This window comes from Rhizophagus irregularis, chromosome 5 (genome assembly GCF_026210795.1).
Source record: "Rhizophagus irregularis chromosome 5, complete sequence".
Taxonomy (NCBI): Eukaryota; Fungi; Glomeromycota; class Glomeromycetes; order Glomerales; family Glomeraceae; genus Rhizophagus; species Rhizophagus irregularis.
This window is the reverse complement of record NC_089433.1, coordinates 2,227,633-2,251,708: the sequence shown is the minus strand read 5'-3', so window position 1 is coordinate 2,251,708 and position 24,076 is coordinate 2,227,633. Positions and strand designations below refer to the sequence as shown.

General features: G+C 27.1%; 4 protein-coding genes across 4 annotated transcripts; 3 read left to right on the top strand and 1 right to left on the bottom strand.

Moving 5' to 3' along the window:
- Positions 1 to 7,301: 7,301 nt before the first annotated feature.
- OCT59_025016 (uncharacterized protein) lies at positions 7,302 to 7,992 on the top strand (the record flags this gene model as incomplete). Its single annotated transcript, XM_066135645.1, has 6 exons — positions 7,302 to 7,314; positions 7,383 to 7,410; positions 7,461 to 7,490; positions 7,630 to 7,673; positions 7,827 to 7,871; positions 7,946 to 7,992. 6 exons carry the CDS (start codon positions 7,302 to 7,304, stop codon positions 7,990 to 7,992), a joined length of 207 nt encoding a protein of 68 aa, XP_065991817.1.
- Positions 7,993 to 8,093: 101 nt separating this feature from the next.
- On the top strand, positions 8,094 to 9,392 carry OCT59_025015 (uncharacterized protein; the record flags this gene model as incomplete). Its single annotated transcript, XM_066135642.1, has 9 exons — positions 8,094 to 8,112; positions 8,191 to 8,203; positions 8,444 to 8,471; positions 8,543 to 8,572; positions 8,647 to 8,682; positions 8,761 to 8,788; positions 8,872 to 8,905; positions 8,981 to 9,011; positions 9,088 to 9,392. Coding segments are annotated over 8 exons (189 nt in total). The 3' UTR covers positions 8,982 to 9,011; positions 9,088 to 9,392.
- A 6,745-nt stretch (positions 9,393 to 16,137) lies between these two features.
- Positions 16,138 to 20,284, top strand: OCT59_025014 (uncharacterized protein; the record flags this gene model as incomplete). Its single annotated transcript, XM_066135633.1, has 14 exons — positions 16,138 to 17,248; positions 17,324 to 17,709; positions 17,797 to 17,967; positions 18,035 to 18,228; positions 18,301 to 18,386; positions 18,469 to 18,520; positions 18,593 to 18,827; positions 18,902 to 18,998; positions 19,071 to 19,169; positions 19,261 to 19,479; positions 19,552 to 19,688; positions 19,761 to 19,966; positions 20,044 to 20,123; positions 20,193 to 20,284. 14 exons carry the CDS (start codon positions 16,138 to 16,140, stop codon positions 20,282 to 20,284), a joined length of 3,165 nt encoding a protein of 1,054 aa, XP_065991815.1.
- A 141-nt stretch (positions 20,285 to 20,425) lies between these two features.
- Positions 20,426 to 21,726, bottom strand: OCT59_025013 (iron-binding protein). The gene is made up of 3 exons (XM_025313709.2): positions 21,362 to 21,726; positions 20,922 to 21,228; positions 20,426 to 20,847 (listed from the first exon to the last, which is right to left on the bottom strand). Exons 1-3 carry the CDS (start codon positions 21,467 to 21,469, stop codon positions 20,729 to 20,731), a joined length of 534 nt encoding a protein of 177 aa, XP_025186652.1. The 5' UTR covers positions 21,470 to 21,726; the 3' UTR covers positions 20,426 to 20,728.
- Between the last annotated feature and the right edge of the window lie 2,350 nt (positions 21,727 to 24,076).

Sequence of the window (24,076 nt, the reverse complement as noted above, 5' to 3'; positions counted from 1 at the left end):
TATATTAGACATATGTTTTAAGATAATTTTAAGTATATTTTAGATATACTATTAAAAATATATTTTAAGTATTTTGCAATTTTTAAATTAAGTATATTTTAAATAGAAAATTTATAAATGTACACGTAGTGTGTAGACATGTACCACGTGATATATGTTCGCGTCATGATAAATATAGCTGCTGCGCCAATAGCGATACATTTATTTACGTCATACGATGGAATTATTTACGTCATAGTCATAAGGTCCTATTGTTAAAATTACAATTGTTCTTCTCTCTTGCTTTTTATCTAACCTTTTGGTATAATCAAGATGAATAAAACAGAACAAGAAAATGTTAGTTATGGTGAACAATATGATGCTTCGCTTTCAATATAACTTACATAATTTTCTTCTGTTGTATATCGTTATGTTTTCTCTATCTTCTGTTACATGTTCCCTCTTTCCTTCGTTATATATGTTTTCTCTATCTTTGTTGTATATGTTTCTTCTATCTTATTTGTTATCAATCATCTAATTAAAGAATCAGCCTAACAGCTTAATGAAACGAACTCAAATTCATTTGTTGATAATGTAATAGACCCAAAATCATTCGTTGATAATGATATGGACCCGAAATCATTCATTGATGACGAAACAGATGAGTCTGATAGACCAGATGAGCCATCCGATTCTTTGGAATTAACCTCTGAGCTTACTTTTACCGACTGGGAAGACTTCAAAAGTTGGTTACATAGGTTTGCGTCAAAAGAGGGTTTCAGTTATAAGATCAGAACAAGTGAAACTATTCAAGGTGTAATGCGAAGGGCCACTTACGAATGCGCAAAATCTGGGTCTCATAATCCACAAACTACATCGGATTCAACAAAGCAACGCAATGCTTATTCCCAACAAATACTATGCCCTTGGAAACTTAACGTCACTCATCCGAAAACAGGAGTTGTAAAAGTAAACTCGTTTAATAACGAACATAATCATCTGCTTATCCCGATAATTCAAAAAATAGCTCCGCAGTTTCGGAAGTTGACAAAGGAAATGTTGGCTGATATAGAGAAGTACGTCATTAAAGGGCGAATGGATTCGGTATCTATATATCCCCTATTAAGGCATGACTATCCAGATCAGCCTATTCACAAAAAAAAATTGTATAACGCGGTTTATCAGTTTCGACAAAAACATAATCTGGGAGATGAGGATACCCCTCAGATGCTCCAACGATTGATGGACTGGAAGAACTTGGAGCCGCTTTGGGTTGTAAAGACTCGATTAGATCCAATCTCGAGGAGGTTGATTTCTTTTTTATGGATGTCACCTACACAAAGAGAGTTATATAGTAAGCACAATGATGTCGTTATAGTTGATAGCACCTATAACACAAACTGATTTCAAATGATCCTTTGTATCGTAACCATAATCGATAATAACTACAAAACCAGGATCGTAGCGTGCGCAATAATTGAGGACGAAATACTAGATACTTATCGGTGGATATTCGATAGTATATTTAACGAAACGGGTGTTTCTCCGGGAGTCATTTTTTCTGATTCCGATCCTTCTTTGGTTCGTTCGATCAAGGATATTATTCCAATGCTCTGCACCTGCTGTGCATATTTCATATAGATCTGAACCTTCGGAAAAAGCTTAAAGGAAATCTAGGTAGTCAGTTCAAGGAATTCCATCGTAAATTTTATGTATGTTGGAATTCTCTTTGCGAAGAATTATTCGAACTTCGATGGAAACAATTAGTTAAACAATATCCAGTAGCGGTTAAGTACTTGACTGATACCCTGTATAGTACTAAGAATTCGTGGGCGGTACCTTGGATTCGTAACAGATTTACCGCCAGTGCTCAAAGCACACAGCGAATTGAATCTATAAATAGTCATATGCACGGCAAAGTAGATCGTTCTACATCGTTATGCAATCTGTTGGTTAGTATTAATGATCACGTTAAGAATGACGAACATTTCGAGCAATTCGAAATTGAACGAGATGCCTTACCAACGGTTGGTATGCCGATGCTGAATACCAGATTCTTCAATCAAGTGGATGTTATTATCAAAGAATTTTTAACTCCAACAATGCTCGGGAAATAAAGAAGTCAAATGAATCAATCTGTGTGTTATGATATTAGTCAGATCACGGATTGGCGTCATTTGATGGAGGTAGATAATCATTTCGAAATTTATTCGAGATAGGATATAACCTTGCGAAGGGCAAGTTACAAAATTTGGATCTACTAATCTCATTGTTTTTGATCGATTTCTACGTTTCCTACGATTATAGATAGAAACCGATAATGAAGAAATAAGTATAAGAATCAGAGAACAAGAGCAAGATACAAGACAAATCCTTTTGCGATCGTTGGTTTCAACTATACCGATGGAAGCAATCCTCGAAGTATGGAACGTACGAGCGACCGGCATACGGAGAATCAGACATTACGTAATTCTACTCAATGAAGGCACGCATTTATGCACTTATCTTCTTTTAATTAATAAGGGATTGGTATGTCGGCACTTTTTCTGTGTTGGTACCTACTCTAGATTCGCCACCTTCCACATATGTATGATTCCGAATCGATGGTATATAAATCCTGATGTTGAACCGAACGATCTCCTACAACAATATTCTTTTATCCCAGTATGTGATAAGATACAATCGGAAGATAACATACCATTCAAAAATCCTATCACTTTCCAACATTTCTTTTCTATTCAGATTGATTCACACGGCTCTCAACCATCCCAACCAGCCGTAAACTCGCCTAAAGCTATGTACGCAGAATTGGCTGGATTATCGAAAAAGGCTATTGACTGTGCCCTTAAAAGTGATAAGCAACAAGAATTGTTAAATATTTTCAAGGCCTTTATTTATGATGTAAAGAGCGGACTGGAACCGGAAAACTTTACTGATGTTATTAATCCCGTTGTTATTAAGCATAAGGGTCGGCCACCGAAAAGGCTAATATCAAGCATTGAAAAGTTTTAAATAGAGAAAAATGGGTTCTAAAAGATGTTAGCAATAGTAATGTAATAGAAGACAACAATACTTCAAATATTGTAGAAGACTTTACAAATGATACAAAAGGTCAAAAGTGCAGTAAATGTAAGCAGTATGGGCATTACGCGAAGACATGTCAAAATGTTAATTAACATTTAGGCGCATTTATTTAGGCGCGCATTTATTTAGGCGCATTTTATTGTAATTGGTTAATTGATTTTACATAATAAAAATTGATCGCAGTTTAAAGTCACATGATATAAAATATATTAAGTCACGTGATACGTGTCCACACACTACGTGTACAAATAGAAATCGCCTTAAAACAATTTATTAATTTAAGAGTTTACATATTTTATTAATTAAAAATGTTCATTTTTTAACAGTAAGATGAGAAATCTAAATAAAAAAAATTATAAAGCAAGGAATAAAGTAACATAAAAAATAAAGAAATGATTAAAAAGAATGAAAAGGGTGAAAAGAAAACAAAAAATGTAAAGATGGATTGAAAAGGATAAAAAAAAGTAAAAAGAAATGAAAAGAATGAAAGAAAATAAAAAAAAGGGAAAAATGATGGAAAAATGAAAAGAAAAAAATAATAACGAAAAGGTGAAAAGTGAGAAAAATAATAATGAAGAAAGGAGTAAAACAAAAAGAACAAAAAAAAAGGAAAAAACAAAGAGAAGCAAAAAAGAAAGGAAAAAAAAATCAGAAGGCAAAAAGGAAAAGAAGACAAAAGAAACGAAAAAAAAGGTATAAAAAAGGAAAACTAATGAAAAGGCAAAAAGAAAGAGGAAAAATTAAAAAAGAAGGAGAATAACAATAAGGAAATAAAAAGGAGAAGATAACAATGTAAAGATGGTCATCGGTCCTACCGGTCCTACTTCCTCCCTGCATCGGTCAGTCCTAAGCATTGGTAAAAAAATGGTTTATCCTACACATATCCTACACATATCTTACATATATCGGGTACTCAAAATGTAGAAAATCATACACAAATAATACACATATCATACACATATCGGGTACTTATATATATAGTATACCTATCAGGTACCTGATATATGTATGATATATATATTAGTACCCGATATGTGTATGATATGTGTATTATTTGTGTATGATTTTCTACATTTTGAGTACCCAATATGTGTAAGATATGTGTAGGATAAATCATTTTTTTACCAGTGTAGGACTTGTAGGACCGGACCGCGGTCTTTCATTTTTACTTGACGCAGTAGGACCGGTCCTGAGACTGACCCAGTCTTTGTATCAGTCTTTATATATATAAGTGATTTTTATAATAATAACGTTATTAATCTAATAATCTAATGATGATCTTTATAAAAACTAACTCACAAAACGATAAATAAATTGATCTACATCATGATTGTCAAATTCTTACTATAATTTCTTAATGTCGTAATGCCGGCCAAAATTACCAAAACAATCATTTTTCCCACTTACACGCCTATTGAAAAATCCAAAAAAAAAGATAGCCTTCTTCCAAGCATTTTATATATAAAACTCTTAAAAAAAGAAACAAAAGTAACGAATTTGACATATTTTCATTAACTTATTTCACTCATTTATGTTTATGTGTAAAGGAGGATTTTTCAATTTAATACTTCACTTTTTTTAAGAATGGGTTTCATTTTATAAATGGACACTAATTATTATTAATAATATTTTTTCATTTCTTTTCATTAGCAGCTTTTTTAAAATATTTTAATTCACTTTGAAATTTAATAATTTATTTGCAATCATGTTTTTGTATAAATGTTAATTTTGTAATTTTAATAATCAATTTAATAATAAATACACATGATTTTAAAAAGAATAAAAAGAAAATTGTAAAAATTACATAAAAGAATAAAATAAAAAGTCTTTAATATTTATTCAATTTTCCTTTGTTCTAATCAAGACTTTAAGCATAAGCATGCTCGTGCTGTACTAGCATCAATTCTGTTACATGTTTGACTAAATTGTTTTCCTGCAATTGAAAAAAACTGTTCACAAGGAACAGAAGTTGGCATTATTGCTAAGTAATCTTGCGCCATTCTTGATAATATTGGGTATTCCATAGTATGGTTTTTCCACCATTCTAAAGGAACTATTTCATCACCTGGCGAATTGGAATTAAAATAAAATTCCAATTCATTTGAAATAGGCAGTGGAGTTTGATCTGGCATTAACAAATTGCGAAAAAAATTTCGTGTTTCAGTTGGAGATAAATTTATTAGCTGACGTTGTGAAGTCTGAATAGGTTGATATGGTATAGAAGTATCATCAGTTGACTCTTCATAATTGGCCATTGCTCTACAAATTGGTTCAAGAATATCATTTTGAGACATATTACTATATGCTAATTTTTTATAGCGAGGATCAAAAAAAGCTGGAACATGTAATGCCTCATTTATTTCATCAAAATAATTTGTAAAAACATGTTTCATTTCATCTATTTGGTTTTGTAAAATAAAATCTTCACCTCGAGGATAATTTAAATGAACTCTAATACCTTCAAAAAGTAATTTAACTTCACCAATAGTTGGGTAATTAGAAGCAGATATCACCTTTGTTACTGATGCAAAAGGAGCTAATAAATCTGCTAGAATAGTGAGTACATTCCACTCTTCCTCACTTGGCCAATTATTTGATAATGATGAAAAATTTGGTATTAAATGAGTCAAAAGAGGCTTAATTTCTAATGCTCGATCTATCATATAGAAAGTATAGTTCCATCTCGTAGCACAATCTGGAAGCGGTGCTTTAAATTTAATTTTTTCAATTTGAAAATATTCCTTTAACTTATCCATCTGCTTTGGTGAATTTCTCACTGTACTAATAAATGCACGTAACTTTTTAACACAATTTGGAACGATACTTGTATTAAGTGCTGCCTCAACAGCCAGATTCAACACATGTGCTGCACAGCGATAATGGCGAAATTCTGATAAATTAAGAGTTTTTTTAATTTGTCGAGTTGCAGCTAACATCTTTGCTTCATTATCACTGGTAATTCCAATTAATCGATTTGCAATATTTAATTCTGAAATAATTTCAACAACTGAATCTTTAATTACTGAAGCAGTATGAGGTGAAGGAACATACAATACATCTAATACAAAGTGATCAAATTGCCAATCATCTTTTATAAAATGAATTGTTACTGCTAAAATTCCTAATGAGGTAATTGTAGACCACATCATCACGAAGTTGATCAAATGTTAGACTTGTATTCATCAAACACAAATTATTTAATAAATGCTTAAATTTTATATTTACTGAATGCTTAATGTTTCATGAACATCTATTTGTATTTAAAATAAGCATTTATTTATCATTGTAATAAATTACAAATTAAATATTAATTATTAAATACTTCATAATTGCTACTTTAACAAAACACTTAAAAAATATTTTAAATTAATACTTATTAATTGCTATGAAAAAAAAAATATCAATTAAACATTTGAATTTATTATTAAAAAAACATAGAATATAAACATTTAGATTTTGTTATTTTTATATTAAGTCTTAGGGGCTTATCTTTGATGTAATAATATAAACTTGTTAAAAAAAAATCATGTCCCAAAATTAGTATTACGCGTATCACGTGATATAGATTAATCTTTTTTTTACAAATTTTTTTTTCAACGAAGCTTCACTTTTTTCACTCTTCTATTTTTCCTTTCCTCTCTCTCACTTTCCCATTTTTCTTCCTTCCTTTCACTCTCTCCATTTCCATTTCCTTTATTTTTTTCCTTTGTTCTTTCCTTTTTTTTATCCTTTCCCCTTCTGTTTAAAAGTTAAAATCACCTATAAAAAAAACCAAAAATTCTTTTTTTAAACTAAAAATGTAGGGGTTTTGCAGTGTAATATATGCAAAACTACCAAAATTAGTTTCGTAAAATCATAAAATGCGAAACTGCAAAACTGTCAAAACCTGCAAAACTGTTTTGATATTTCGCTGTAGTATATCATATGATATACATATAGTTCTAACATTTATCATATTCAATATATATATATACTATATATATACAATTTTGGTCTATTTGGTCTATTTAAACTAAAAAAATTTTATTTTTTTTTTTAGTTCCAGTATCAATTATGATTATCGATCTGATCAATTGATAATCTTTTTTATATAGAAATTCGTTAGAAAAATTTACTATCACGTATAAAATGTTAAAAAGCTAAAAGCTAATTCAATGAAATTGTAAAAAAAAACATTTTTATAAAACCTTTCATGTTCAAGTGAAATGACAAAAGTTAATCAATTTTTTTCTTTAGGAATGTTCCTGGTTGGTAAGTTGATTGATTTTTTTTATTATCGTTTTTCATTTCTTTGGTTCTAATTTTGTTTTTTTTATTAGATTTCGTTTACTTCATTTTTATTATTTTGTAGAAAACCACTTCGAAACTAGTTAAAACTGAAACCTACAAAAAAATAGTCTAACCGGTAAAGAAAATGTTAAACCAGTGTAAGTTCAAGAAATAATTTTTTGGACGCGGGATTTCTGTAAAGTGTAATGGTAAGTTTCATAGTGAAACTTATCATTTTTTCCTTTTTTTTCAATAGAAACGCTAAATAACGTTTCTTTTGCTATTTTTTTTTTGTAGGTTTTTTTTGAAATATCGGGCAGTAATATTAAATCTCAATAATGGTAAGTTTCATTATGAAACTTTACTATTTCTTCCTTTTTCCTGAGCTTGGATTTCGGCAAAGAACTTTATGGGAAGGGATGTGTGAAGCTGGAACTTTTTCTTTTATTTAAGAATGTTACTAATGCTAATGTTCATTTCATTCTTTTCTATAGAGACAACACCTGGACTCAGACTTCGGCTAGAAAACTTGATGAAAGGTAAGTTGTAAATTGAAGGAGTTGGAATTGTGTATTTTGGGAATATCACTAACATTTCTTTTCTTTTTCTTTAGGGACAACTTCACTTAGACTCTTGGTTTCTTTGATACGTGAGTCTTAAGTACGTTTTTTTTATTTTTCTTAATTTAACTACTTTAACAAACTGTTATTAACAATTCGCTTTTTTTTCTTTTTTAGCTTAACTAAAAATAAAATAAATTGATGATGGCTTGGGAATTCGGTAAGTCTTAATTTTTTTTTACTAATTTTTTTGTTTTTAACGAACCATACTAACAGTTCGTTTCTTTTTCTTTTTTAGGCGGATCTTTCTGGTTTCTGGAGTTTGGACGGCTTGGATTTTTGAATACTTGAATTTGGTAGGAGAGGGGCTATTTTTTAATTATTCTTTAATGAAACATTTACTAATGTTTCGTTTTCTTTCTCTTTTTTAGACAGCTTCTTTTTTTTTAAGTCTTTGAACACGCGGATTACGGTATATATTTTTGTTTCTTAAATTTTTTTATTATAACGAAATGTTAATCTAACAATTTCGTTTTTTTATTTTTTTTTAGGCGAGTCTTCTTTGGATGTGAAATTTCGGTAAGTAACTTTTTCTTTTATTTATTTTAACAAAATGTTTATTAACGCTTTATTTATTATTCTTTTTTTAGTCAACTTCAAAATTTCCTAGGCACGAATTCGTAAGTTTTTTTATATTTAATTTATTTCTTTTAACAAAGATTACTAATCATATTCATTTCTTTCTTTTTTTTAGTCAGTTTGCTCTTCAGGTCTGAACATGTTAGATTTGGTGGGCTATTATTTTACTTTATTATTTGTTTAAACGAAATGAATGAAGCGTTTTTAACGTTTCAATTTTTTTATTTAGATGGTCGGGCTTTTGGTATGGAATATCGGTAGGAAAAATCAAAAATATTTTTTTGAATTTATTTCTTTTAGCAAAATGTTCTCACTGACATTTCAATCCTTCTTTTTTTAGGCGATCAGATTATTGGATGCGTAGATTTTAATTGGTATTAGAATTTTTCTTTGATTTATTTCTTTTTAACGAAATGCTTTATTAACGCTTTGATTTATCTTTTTTCTAGACGCTCAGATCTTTGGACGCGTAGAATTTTGGTAAGGAGAATTTTTTTTGAATATATTTCTTTTAGCGGAACGTTTTTATTAACGTTTCAATTTTTCTTTTTTTTAGACGACCTGGTCTCTATATGTAGTGATGATCTGTGGCTTGTGGTGGTCTGTTCTGCCTTCAGTTTTTTTATACCGCACTTTCTGCTACAACCAGAGAATGCATTATTTAATTTTGTTTCTTTTTGGCTGTTACTGAATATAATATCCTATTATATATGGAATTTCGCAAATTTCTAATTTAAATAGTAGTAAGGTCTGAAAAAGTAAATTAGTCATAATATAAAGATACTATATATTATATGTAATATAATAGAAAAATGTATAAAATATAATAATAAAATATAAATTATGCCGTAATAAAATATCAATACTAAAATGGTGTTTATTATATAATTAATTTAAGTAATTTAATTACAGTCAGACCCCCATATAGTCACCTAATTGGTTCCCATAAAATCAGTGATTGTATAGGGGTGTGCTTATATACAGGTACTATATCTTAATTTTGGCCGAAATTAGTAAATTATAATTTATAAAATTATGTGATCACTACGGATATTTCCTTTTTTGGTGATAGCCGTTCCACAAAATTTTTTTTTGCCGATTTTGTGTTGGAATGTCGTGTAACATTAATTCCTAAAAAGGAAAGAAAAAATTATATGTTTCGTAATTCTGGGCGAAATTGCTTTTTGGCCGAAATTATGATGTGACTAATAGAGGTCTAATCACTAATAGAAATGATATATCCGTTTGGGATTATGCGGTGATAGTGATTATAGTCAAATTGTGATTATAAAGGGGTAATTTGATAGTATTTAAAACCGTTTCTCAAAATCGAGTTCTTATAAAGAGGTATGACTGTATAGGGTGTGACTGTATGGGGGTCTGACTGTATATTAATTTCTATTAATCAATTAGCAATAAAAAAATAATGCTTATCGAATACAAGCTGCGTTGAAACTTGTTTAATAAGCACTTAAATTAAATATTCTTAAAGCATTTAATAAATGGTTGGTAAATGCTTAGTTTAACTTCGTGATAATGTCCATTGTTAATGAAATCTTAGAGGTTGAGAGTTGAAGGTAGTTATTTATTTGAATCTGTGCATTTTTGAACTTATTCATTATCATATCTTTTAATGTATGTCGAGATGGTATTTTATGCCTTGGTTGAATAGATGCTATAAATTTTTTAAAATTCTGATTCTCAACAATTGTAAATGGTTGTTGGTCAGTAATAATCCAATTGACAAAAAGCTTATGTTTCTCTTTATGTGTTTCAGCTGTCCAAGGTATTGTCCTAGTTTCTTCTTGTTCTAAGTTATTATATACATTAGGATGTTTTGATTTTAAATGACGTTCAAGAGTTGTGGTAGAATTTTTTGCGGAGAAATGGCCTTCACAAATTTTACATAAAATAAAAGTTTCAGTTGTTTCATTTTCCTCTTCAATTGTCTGTTTTTCAAAATGCTTCCAAACTCGAGCACTCCTCAATTCTTTGGAACTAGTGTTAGAAATTTCAGTTTCAGTTTCAGTAATTTGAATTTCAGCCATTTCTGCTACTATTTCACTGTCACTTTTCTCATAATCCTCATCATCATAATCAATAATTGATTCTTCTAAAAAGGAATCACATGGAAAAGTATCAAAGTTATCCTCTTGCTTTCGCTTTTCGCTCTTGCACTTATTCTTGTTCTTCAGCTATAATTAGAAACCAAAATAAAAATTTTAACAATAAAAAAATAGCGATGGGAAAAAAATGTTTTTAACTCCGCATTTTTGCATAAATATAACGTGGTTAATTCATATTTAGCTAAGCCATGATTATCATCAAAATTATTAAACCAAATACGTATATTAACTCATATGAAAATGATCATCATATGGTTAATTAAGAGATCATATGATTATCATTAATATCATTAATACAATAATAGGTAAGTGTTATAAAATAAAAGATATGTGATCGTCACATACAGATGATATTTAAAAAAAAACCTGAAAAAACACGAAACTACAAAAAAAAAATTCAAAAATAATAAACTTGTACAAAAACAATGTGATAATATATACTTATAATTGTATAATTGCAAAATAGACCGTTTTAATTAGTGGTAAAAATTCTAACTTTTACTTTAAAAATGTTTAAATAATTGAGAAGTTTTTGATTATAATATATTTTAATATTATTAAGAACTAAAATACTATTTTTATTTAGAAAAGAATTTATTTATATATAATAGTTATATTTATTAAATATAATATTTAAACATAAATGTTATAATTCATAGAGTATATTTGCTAATAAATAAGATGCAATTTATTTAGCATAAGTCTGATTTTTGTGATTTTCCTTTAAATAAGAAGCATTATTTTATCATTCTGTATTCGATAGTATGTACATACAGCTTTTTTAATAAAGAAAGAATCATATATGCACGTTATTTATAACGTGTAAACGATTAAAAAATTTTTTAGCTACAATTATACAGGAGTATTCAAGAGATGATATAGATATACAAGAATTAAAAGTTAAAATTAATGAGCTTGGTATGTGGGATATTGGACACTTATATGATTTTACATTTTTAATGAAAAATCAAGTTAGTTGTCAGTTAATAGAATTATTAAGGTGCTATAAAATAACTGAAGAAAAATTGTTGTATAAGGTACTGAAACAAATAACTGGGAGAGTTTTATTAGAATTCAAAGTGCTTATTTGGGAACCAAGGAACGAGTTACAAATAAAGGAAGAAAAGTGATGCGGTATTAGCGTTAAAGATAAAAAAGCTAAGTCACATAGTAAACGCACTGAAGTGGGTGTTAAAAATGTTGACTTGGCTGTAATATGTTAGAAAGTAATTGGAATAAATGGAATGATTTGGCATTCCATCGTGGTGGTCATTGGGCAAATTTTTAGGTAGATCATGACAGTCGCCTTTGAATTTAAGGTCGCATCATGGTTTTTAACAATGATGTGATCGTTTGAAATACGTGTCGACTTGTTCTTTATGAAAAGTAGTCTTGTTTCATAATGTTTAATTCTTATACGTATTTGTTTATCTTATATTTTGTAAGTTTATATATGTAAGTAAGACGATTATAATATGACATGATCGCATCTATAATAAAGTTTTAAAAAAAAAAAAAAAGAAGCAATATTTTTTTTTTTTTAAATGATTTTTTATATGGTTTAATAAGGGCGATGACATTTATTACGTAATATTCATTCACTATAAGCTTATATCCACCCACCCCCATATAATATGAAAAATCTTACATTACACTTATATGTTATATAATCTTCAAATACCCTCCCACCCCCTAAAATATTATGTAATAAATATCACTACCCTAAGAAGCACTATTCTTTTTGGATATAATAATAATAATAATAAAAGATATAAATGTTAAACATAGTAAAATTTATAAAATAATATAGTTACTACTTGCAAAATAACAAATTCTTAAATCTTTATTTTATATAATTACTTTTATAATATCTATAGCAGTCCTATAGCAATTATATTTTTACTTTAAAATAACTATACAAATGTATTTGATATTGTTGTATACTTATCTTTAAAAAATTCATTTATAAATACTAATTAATCAGTTTTATATAAATCTATAAATATAACAAATACATCTTTTAATTTATTTCTTTCAGTAGCTGCTTTATACAACTAATAAAATGATAAAAAAATTAGTTTATTGATTTTATTTATATAAATATATCAAATTGCAAAAGTGTATATCTTTTTATATATAATTTTATAATATAAATAATTTAAGATATTGCTAAAGTTTACTAATAATAATTATTACTACTGATAAGAGCACTGTCAGATATTACCTAATATCACTTTAGTATAAGAGTTTACCCCCCTAGGTAAAATATGTTATATATATAATTCCTTATATAATATTATATGTAATCTAAGATCTTTAGTTACCTTTCCTCCTCCTAAAATATTAAGTAATATCTGGCAGTACCCTAATTGTTATCATTTAATTCTAATTAAAATTAATAATTTCAGTTAGAATTAAATTTATTTATTAAAAATTTAGATAATTTAAATAACAAATATGTAAAATAATTACTATTAGATTATTCTAAATACATTAAAATTTGAAAATTTTTAATAAAAAGAATTTTTTTTTAAGTAATTTACTTACAAAATCAAATTTTTATGTTTTTCTTAAAAAATGCTTAAATAACAACCTTTTTAATATAAGAAAACCTTATTTTTATATAATAAAGTTAAAAAAAATGTGTTGCTTAAATCAGTATTTTAGTCAAAATATTGCATTTTTAAACTTAGAAAATCTTTTTTCTCTTATAAAATTATATATAAAAATATAAATTAAAATTTTTTAGACTGGTAATAGTTACTACTGGTGATATTTAGCAATTTTCAATAATTTATAATAAAATTATTATTGCATTGTATTAAGCCATTGATTTATTGGAAATATTTATTAATTATTTTGAGTAATAAAATAATAATAAAGTTTAAAAGCTATATTTAATTTTAATGGATATAGATATTATATACAAGCTTATATAAAGTAAAAAATTATATAAAAAAAAAATATATGTATATATAGATGGGAACTGGGAAGTAAGTGAAAATAATAAAAAAAATTAGTTTTTTATTTTCTAAAATATGTAAAAATCACCATAGTATTTTAATAATTAGACAATTTTCAGCTTTTGATACAACGAACCCTCCTCAAATTCGTTACATGATTAGCGAAGAATTTAAAAAATTTAATTGGCTTATTCGTTATAATGAGGGATATTTGATTGGTTATATTTCACGTGTAGAAAATTCAAAATTTATAATTTATACTTGTGCACATTGATTTGATAAAAAGGAATTAAAATTTTTTTACTGGTATTAGCAGTTAGTGTATAACCATGGTATAATTTCAAATAGCTTACCCTATTTTTTATTTTGTCTCATGTAACAATTTCCTCAGTTAAATCGGAACAGACAGCAAAGAAGTAATTTTTATGGGTTTAGAAAAAGAAATTCATATGAGATATATGGAGAATGAAATGAACCATGCGCAGGAGGGTATTGATGTCAACCCTATAATGTTAAAAGATTTATGGAAAAATTAAAATTTGGACTAGTGAAAATGAAAATATTGATAATTTAATACAAAAAAATGACAACATAATAGAGTGGATACCTTTTGGAATTTTTAAAAATGTTACTTCTATTATCAAAAGTGGTGTTTGGTGAAATTTATTCAGCCGATTTACCTGAAGGGTATATTATATTAAAAATCGAAGATGGTACAGAATGTTATTAAAGAAGTTAAATAATACTTAATATAAGTATAAATTTTTTAAATGAGGTAATTAAAATAATTTACTCTATATTAATCCAATTTTTATTTGTAATTAATTTCCCTTTTAATAATTTGTATTAGATTTAATCTTCATTATTTATTGGAATGACTTAAGATCCGGTATTGGGATAATATTAAGGCTTTAAAATATTGCATACCTGAATATTTAAGAAATTTTTTAACAATTTAATAATATATATTCAAGATTTACGATTTATTAACTGGACTTCTAAAAGTTTTGCGTAGATATCAATATGCAAAATGAATTTTTATTAGAAGAAATTCTTTATAACGATATTTCTCATTAGTTGTTGAATGGCTAAAGCAGGAGATAGAAAGACTGCTTTAGAATTATATCAAATAATAAAAAATAGTATCATGATAGAGTATCTGATAATGAACTTATAAATCAGAAAGGAATGAAATATATCTGAGAAGTTTATACTAGCAGACTTTTAAATTCAAAAATCTCCCATAACCAACAAATTCCAAATTAATGAATTGTTTTTTATATAGATGCTCTATCAGCAAGAAACAAATATACATTTAATTATTTCATTAAATGAATTAGGTAAGACAATTTTAAAATTATGTTGAGTCATCAAATTTTAATGTGAGATAACAATCTTTTTTTTCTCTCAATTATTTTTATATATTATTAAAAGTTTTTAGAAAGTCTCTATTCATTTTTATCAGATTCAGATCCAATCAAAACAAAAAAAAACGGACTAACGAAGAGGGTGATATTTCAGAGCTTCAAAATTTTCCATTTCCACACTTTTTCTAATTTTACTGCGTAAAATTTCTGTTATTTTAATAAATAAAGGTTTAACTATTCAGTCGATTATCGGAATTTTTTTTTTTAAAAAATTTCCGGTTTAATAAGAATTAAAATGGTAAATTTTACCCGCAGTTATTCATGCGCCGAAGGTTATTTACCTTATTTTTTATATATATACCCAGATTATCCTTTATTTAACGTCCAAATATTTTTTTAATTTGCCATGCACTCTGATGGCCGATCTTAATAATTACCAGTTAAACTCGCTAGACTAAATTGAATAACTTGTACGAATCAAATACAATGATTTGATCGTCAGTAACTCCGAACTGCCTTTCATAATAACCCGTTTGGAAAGTAATAGAAATAAATACATTGTCTTTTTTATGTTTTTACTATCACATTTCATAAATTAATTTTTTGTAATACAATCATACAATTATAAGTTATTTTATATATGATACATTACCCTTTTTAATAATTCTCAATAATCAAAAATTTTGAAACTGGTTCTTCTTTAGGACAGATTATCTGTCATATATAGAGATTGTAACTCAACACAACATCACGTAACACTAAAGCTCTTTGTGGACTAAATATATAATTTTCCCAACGGATGGCATTTTTTTGAGTAACAATTAATTATTTTTATTTTATTAACCATTGATTATTTTATACCTCAATGTTTTTCATTTCTCCTCTTTTTTGTATCGGTTCGATACACTTAAATTGTGCAATTATTTGTTTACGGTAGGTGTTAATGTTAATTTTGTTCGTGCAAAACCTATGGGTGTTTCAACGGGTAAATCGCCGGTATTTTCATTACATAGCCACAGATTTGATTTTATCAACAAGTTCTTCACATATTCTGTTAATTTTTAACATTTACCTTATTTCAAGCCGATCGAGTTTTGAATATATTACTTACCATTTTTTTCATTCATGCACAATATTTCCCATTTGAAACATGTTTGCTTGTGCCGTGTTGGCCGTTTCGGTCTTACGGAAAAAGTGTTCAAAAAAACAAAAGTCTAATAACAAAGTTATTAATATAAAATCAGATTTTCCCGGCGGTAAACAAGACTTGGAGACACCTGAAATTTCTTTTAAACCGGAAAAGGACACTTTGGAACATTTACACAAAATGGAGCAATCTAACAAGTCGCTAGTTAGAGATAAATCTATTAGCCAATCTGTTAAACTTGACGCGTTTGAGAATAATTTTCACCACGCAGACGCGAGAATAGATTCAAACGTAAGCGGAAGTAAAGAACCTTCATTGAGAAGTAATTTTTCACATACTATTGGTCAAAATAATAGGGTAGATAATGAAGTTGTTTCAAATATTAGTCAAGTAACCAACTTGATGAAAAATAAAGCGAAAATTATCAATTCAGAAACTGGAGATGCTGATGATTCTTTCAACCTTACCTACCTCTCCATCAATAATTTTAATCACTTTGCTAAGACAGCTGATACATCATCATCTGATATGATCCAAAGTAAAGATACAATAAATTCTTTTGTGGATTCACAACATTTAACGAGATCCCATTCGGATATTGATTTTTCAATGAATACACAGCCGTTGATCTCTTCCGCTTCAACTCTACACCATGCTTATACTTTCCCATTAGATAAATCATCATATCGCGAGTTAGATGATCGAAATTCATCTATACAAAATACTACATCTGATTCGAATAGAAAGTCCGTAGTAATTTCCGATGAAAAAGTTAAAAATAGTAGTAAAGTTAACACTAGTCTGTCTACAAACATTAATACTACATTTAATAATAATGCTCTTCAGATAACTAGCACCAAGATAATTACTTCAATTGATAATGAACCTGCCAAAAAAGAGATAAATAAGATCAAACCGCATATCCTTTCTAGAAGTATACCTGTTTCTTCTTCGCCTGTTGAGTTTCATTCCCCTGATGATATCTTAGTAGATCCATGTATCGCGCGGGGTACCATACTTTATAAAGTATCAGCAAAAAAGAAGCAGCGACGAACATTTAGAATTGACGTTGATCAAGGTCGCATATTATGGGATTCGAAAAAATCTGGAAAAGGTATTTCGATTTTCATCTTGATATTGATTAGACTTTAAATTGCATAATTACTTATATAAGATCATCTTTTTATAGTCAATATTGAAAATATCAAGGAACTTCGAATTGGGGAGGCGATCCGTAATATTCGTATTCATGCAAAGATCGGCAAAGAATTTGAAGATCGATGGTTTACAATAATTTATGTTGAAGCAGGAAAATATAAATCACTTCATCTTCTTGCTGAGACTGCTGATTTATTCAATAAATGGGTAGATAATCTGCAAAGATTATATCTACATAGAAAAGATATGATAGGAGGATTAGGACATTTAAGGAAAAGACAGTCCATTTGGCTGAAACAGCATTGGAAACAAGCTAATAAAGATGGGGATTCAAAATTAGTATTTGATGAAGTTTCTAGATTATGTCGTCAACTGAACATAAATATGTCAAGGCAATCTTTAAAAGCAAAATTCGGTGTTAGTAATACATGCACATATATATATATATTTCGTGTACATCTTTTTATAATATTTATTAAATTCGTAATGATTTTGATCTAATAGGAAGCCGATACACAAAATAATGGGTGGCTTGATTTCACCGACTTTCAACGATTTGTAAAGATAATTAAGAAGCGACCAGAATTAGATAACCTTTTTGAGTCTCTTGCAAAAACTAAAAAAGATATCTTGACTCTGCAAGAATTCAAAGATTTTCTATTGATTGTACAAAAGGTATGTGAACAATTACTTTAACTACAAATGAATGATGCTTTGGACTTACCATTTTAGTTCTGTACAGTGTAATTTAAAGGAAGATTATGATAACCTTTATTATAAATTCTGTGATAAAGACCTTAATGAAATGAGCTTGGAAGGATTTAATAGCTTTTTGATGTCTAGCGATAATTCTGTTTTTGCTTCAGATCATGCCAAACTCTATCAGGATATGACTCATCCTTTATGTCATTACTTTATCGATTCTTCTCATAATACGTATGTTAGTATATTTATCGACTGTGTATTTAACCATTTTTGACCAATTAAACTAAATTATTTTTAAATTAGGTATCTTCTCGGTCATCAATTGACAGGAGAATCTTCCATAGAAGGTTATATCCGTGTTTTACAACGAGGGTGTCGATGTGTTGAAAGTATGTTCAATTAGTTATTACTATCTATAAAAATTTTATAATATCCTTCTTTAATTAAAATTTTACTATTTCAAAATAATAGTCGATTGTTGGGATGGGCCTGATGGACCTATAGTTACACATGGTCATACTTGGTTCGTTATAAAATGTCCATTATAAATTTCCTTTCATATATAACGAAGATTAAAATTTTTTTCTAAAAACAGGACTTCGAAAATTTTATTTCAAGATGCCATTTCTGCTATTCGTACTTATGCGTTTAAAGCAAGTCCTTACCCGTTAATTTTATCACTTGAAGTTCATTGCTCTATCGAACAACAAGAACACATGGCGAAAATTTTATCTGAGATTTTAGGCGAGCATCTTGTTACCAAATTTTTTTCGGACGATGAATCAGAACTGCCCAGCCCCGATAGTTTGATGTATAAAATTTTATTAAAGGTAAGTTAAAGCCAATCTTTTTTTTTTAAAATATTTTCAATTTTTTCAAGGAATCTAAATCTCGATTTTTATAGGGAAAAAATCTTCCACATGGTACAGCGGAAGATCTTTTTGATTCTGCTACTGACACAGAATCTGCCACAGATCCAGAATCAGATGTTGAATCAAAAGGTAATATAATCGTGTTATATTAAAACATTCGATTAAATTATTAATTTATCTAATCTTTTTAAGATAACGCAGATAAAAAACATAAAAAGGGCAAATCAAAAGTTGCCAAAGCTCTCTCTGATTTAGTAGTTTATTGTTCAGCTGTCAAATTCAAAGGATTCGATAATAGTCGTAGGAATTGTTATTACTTATTTTTTAATACTTTGTATTTACATTATTTCGCTAGAATACTAATCAAAAAAAAAATTTGCTGTAATAATAGTTAACAAAGGAAATTCTAAGTTTTACCACATGTCTTCATTTTCTGAGAGAGTTGCAACTCGACTTACCAAAACAGATAAGCAGTCTTTTATCCAACATAATTCTCGACATTTGTCACGTATCTATCCATCAGGATATCGTATAGCTTCTTCAAATTATGAACCACAACATCAATGGATGGTTGGAAGTCAACTGGTTGCTTTGAATTGGCAGACATTTGGTTGGTTGCTATTTCTTTTAGAATTATTCAAGATCTCATAATCATTAAACTTTTTAACGGACTTTTATTCAGATCTCGGTATGCAAATAAATCAAGCTATGTTTAGCGTTAATGGTAGATGCGGATATGTTCTTAAGCCTGAAAATATGCGTAATTTCGAACTTACAACTACCACAAATCCTTTAACACAATATACTCTGGAAGTTGAGGTAAAAAAAAACATATTATTTATTTATTGTTCCATATAATAAGCAAATTATAATTATGAAATACTTAAATAGATTATATCTGCCCAACAACTTACTGGGCCTAAAGATTTGTTTAAAGAGATTATTGATCCTTACGTTGAAGTGGAATTATTGATGCCGGGCGCAGATGTCATTAAAAAGAAAACAAAAACTGTTCTTGATAATGGTTTTAATCCAATTTGGAATGAAACTTTGACGTTTACCATCGATTTTGAATACCTGGAACTTGTATTCTTACGGTAATATTATATTATATTCTATTACAAATTTTACAAATTATTATTAAAATTAATTTTTATTTTTGCTAAACTCAAAGATTTACCGTATGGGATGAAGATGTAAGATTAAATGAATTTATTGGCTATTATTGTATCCCGGTAGCTAGCTTACAACAAGGTAAAGTTCTAGGATCTACTTCTGTATTTGTTTAGTTCACAACTTAAATGTATATATATATATATATAGGTTATCGCCATATTCCTCTTAATGATGCAAATGGTGAACAGTATCTGTTCACAACCTTGTTCGTTCGGTTATCGCTAAAACCCATCATATAAATTTTTTTATTTGAAAAAAACCACATTTGATATACTTAATTTATTAGTCAGTGCTTATTCCTTTATATACTTTTGGGAAAAAAGTTGTAGTGATTCGAAAAAAAAAACCATTTTTTTTTCTTTTCTTTTGGTATTTTTTTTGTAAAGATTTTATTTTTAATACATTTATAGAACATTATTGACATTATTGATTGTATCATATTTTCGATATAATATATATTCCTTATAATAGTTATTCAAATAAAAAATCATTTTAATATATATATCATTTACGTCATGAAATAAAAAGGAAATAGTGATTAAGAAATAATTTTATATACAAAGCTCAACTAATATCAAATAGATAGTAGCAAAAAAAAGTTTATAATATTCTCTCATATTAATAAGAAAACACTGATTTCATAGCAACTTATTACGGATAACCTGGTACGATAAATTTCATAATTATGCAGTAGCCTGTGTTGAAGATTGTTGACTAATATTATTGACATTTGGCGCTGATAATGCACTACGTTTACTCTTATAATCTTTAATAGCAGATTTAATAGCATCTTCTGCGAGCACTAAAAATATAAACCAAAATAATTGTTAAAATTAATATATTAAGTAAAGTTGAATTAACAATGTTAAGACTTACTTGAACAATGAAGTTTGACAGGTGGTAGGCTCAACTCTTTTGCAATTTCAGTGTTTTTAATTTTTGAGGCTTCGTCTAAAGACATCCCTCGTACACGTTCTGTCATATAACTTGAAGAAGCAATCGCGGAACCACATCCAAACGTCTTAAATTTAACGTCTACAATTTTATTAGTTCGTTCATCAACTCGAATTTGAAGTTTCATAACATCACCACATGCTGGTGCACCAACTAGTCCAGTTCCTACATCGGAATCTGTTCTTGGTAATGATCCAACATTACGAGGACGTTCATAATGATCAATAACCTACAAGGAATTATGAATTAATTTTCTTTATTAATTAAATATTCTAATTATAATGAGAGGAAAAAATAAAATTTTGGCAAAATCAAGTACATAATTACTGATAATTTAAATAAACCGTTTTAAACAAACTAACCTTTTCATGGTATGAACGTGAAAGATTAAATGCTATAGGACGAGTGCTTGCACGAGTTGTAGTTTGAGATATCAAACCAAAGTTTCGTGCTAAGATTGAACGCAACATGTTTTATAATTTTATTTACTTAGAAGGAAAAGAATAAGTTTTGGTGGAATAGAAAAAAAAATTTTGAAGAAAAAAAAAACGGAAAAAAAATGAGATTTTTTTTCACAACAAAGGTAAAGAAGTTATTTATATATTTCTTTTTTAGTTAGCCACATAAAAAAATGGAATTACTAATAATTGATGATTACACAATAATCTGATAACATTCTTATCTGACCGTTCCACATTTGTTTTATCAGATTTCTATATAGTAATCTGATATAAATAATCTGATAATAATTCTGATGTAATATGAAGATCTGTTTCATGTTAAATTGTTAAATAAATGGTACTCTAATTATTTATATGAATTTAATTTCAATTGATAATACAAAATAGGGATAATCTAAGCTTAAATGGCTAATAGTAAATGTTAGTAACCTCTCACGTATTAGTGTAGGCGGAATTTCATTAACCCTTTGTTCCTTGGTTTTTTTTTCGTCAAGTAAAATTTTTAAAAGTTGACAAGTAAATGTTTTTTAAAGGCTCAAAAATTGATTCTTTTTCGTCAGAAAAAAGAAGAAACTTCAAATGGTAGGTTCAATCTAACAAAAGCAGGACAAAATGACGAGAAAGCATCTAGAATGTACTATAAAAATTTAATTGTTCATATTTAAAATTTTTTTTAATTTTTTTTCAAGTGATACAGAAATTTCGGGAGGGATTGCTGATCATAATACCGACATTATTTATTATTTATTATTGATGAACGGATTTACTGATATAATTAACCGATAGTTGCCAAATAAATATTTTCCGGTAAAGGTTAAATCAGTTTCTCAGAATGTAAATAATATAAAAATAATTTTCTAATTTTATTAAAATGCATATTAGTATTATTATAGCCAATTTTATTAATGTGAATACTTTTTTATTTATATTATTTTCGGTTGGTTTTGCTAATTGAAATAATTGAAATTAGTTTTGTTGATATATTCCATTTTTTTTCTTTATTAATTTTTTTTTTGAATTTCTAATTTTAACCGGAAGGAAATTCCTCCCGTGACGAATAAGGGTGACGAATATAATTTTTAATAAAAATTTGTATCACCAGATTAAATGAAGACCGTGGGGTGTGATACGTTGTGATAAATAAACCTAACCCAACCTAATCCTACCCTAAACCCTAATCTTAACCCCTAACTCTATTAAATATTAGGGGGAGGGAATTTCCCCTCCAGTTATTTTCTTTTTTTTTTATAGGTGATTTTTTAAAAATTTACTAAATAATCTGAATTGGATTATTTTACTTAAACATAAAAATATATATAGATTATAAAATATTTAATATAATATGAGTTTTTTTTGTTTAAAATTTTAGCAATTATTATTGCAATTATTATTAAAATAAACTTTTTAGATTTTATAAAAAATTAATTTTTTAAATATATTTATTTAAACATTTAAAATTTTAGAAAAAATTGATTTTATTATAATATATAAAATTATTTTAATTTTCTTTGATATTACTTAATATTATACTAATATTATTAATTTAATTTTATATATTTATTTAGTAATTAAAATAAATTTAAGATTATCTTAATTATATATTGGTATTACTAGAGAAAAAAATAATAATAATAATTTATATAAGTTTATTATATTTGGCAATTTTTTTTTTTAAAAAAAAAATTTAATATTTAAGAGTTGTAATATATATCAGTTGATATTTTAGAGATGGTAGATTAAGTAAAATTTTATATATTAAAATTAAGCATTTTTATTGATTAAAATTAATATTATATATAATTATATATAGTAAAAATTTATTATAAGTAAAGCTTATTATAGTAAATTTGACTTACAATAAACTTTTTTTATTTTCCAGTTTATTTTATATTAAAATTTGCTTATTATAGTAAATTTACTAGTAAAATTTTAATATTATATATGGTGAACTTTTATATTTATTATAATAAATATTATATAAAATCATTAAATATATTTAAAATTGCTGAAAAAACTAGAGGATTTGGCAAATTGGCAAAATGCCAAAATAGCAAAATTTTGCCAAAACTATATTGATAAGTTGGTGAAACTTTAAAGAAAAGTGAAATTTAACAAAACCTATTATAAATGCCAAAACTGCCAAAACTTTACTGAAACTATAATAAAATCTTGAAAAGGTTTAGATAAGCAATCTTAAATATAATAACAATGAAAGATTATATTATAAAATGCCAATAAAATACAGTTATTATTAGATAAAAAAATTATAGATATAATAATTTCAAATTCTGAAAATAATAATACAAAAGAGAATGAAAAATTAGAAATAATACTTTTATTAAGCTTTAAGAAATTTAGAAAAATAATTTAAAATCTACTAATATAATTAAAATGGCTGAAACTAAGGGTTTACTATAACAAGCTTTAACTGTACTATTGGTTAAAAAAATCTTACCTAGAGGTGAAAAGTAAGGTTTCTTATGAAAAATAATTATATATTTAATTTTAAGTATAATATTACTATAAAAATTCAAATAAAATATTATAAAATAATAAAATAATAATAATAATATAATTATATAATTTTAAATTGATCAGTTTTTTTTTTTAGTTTTG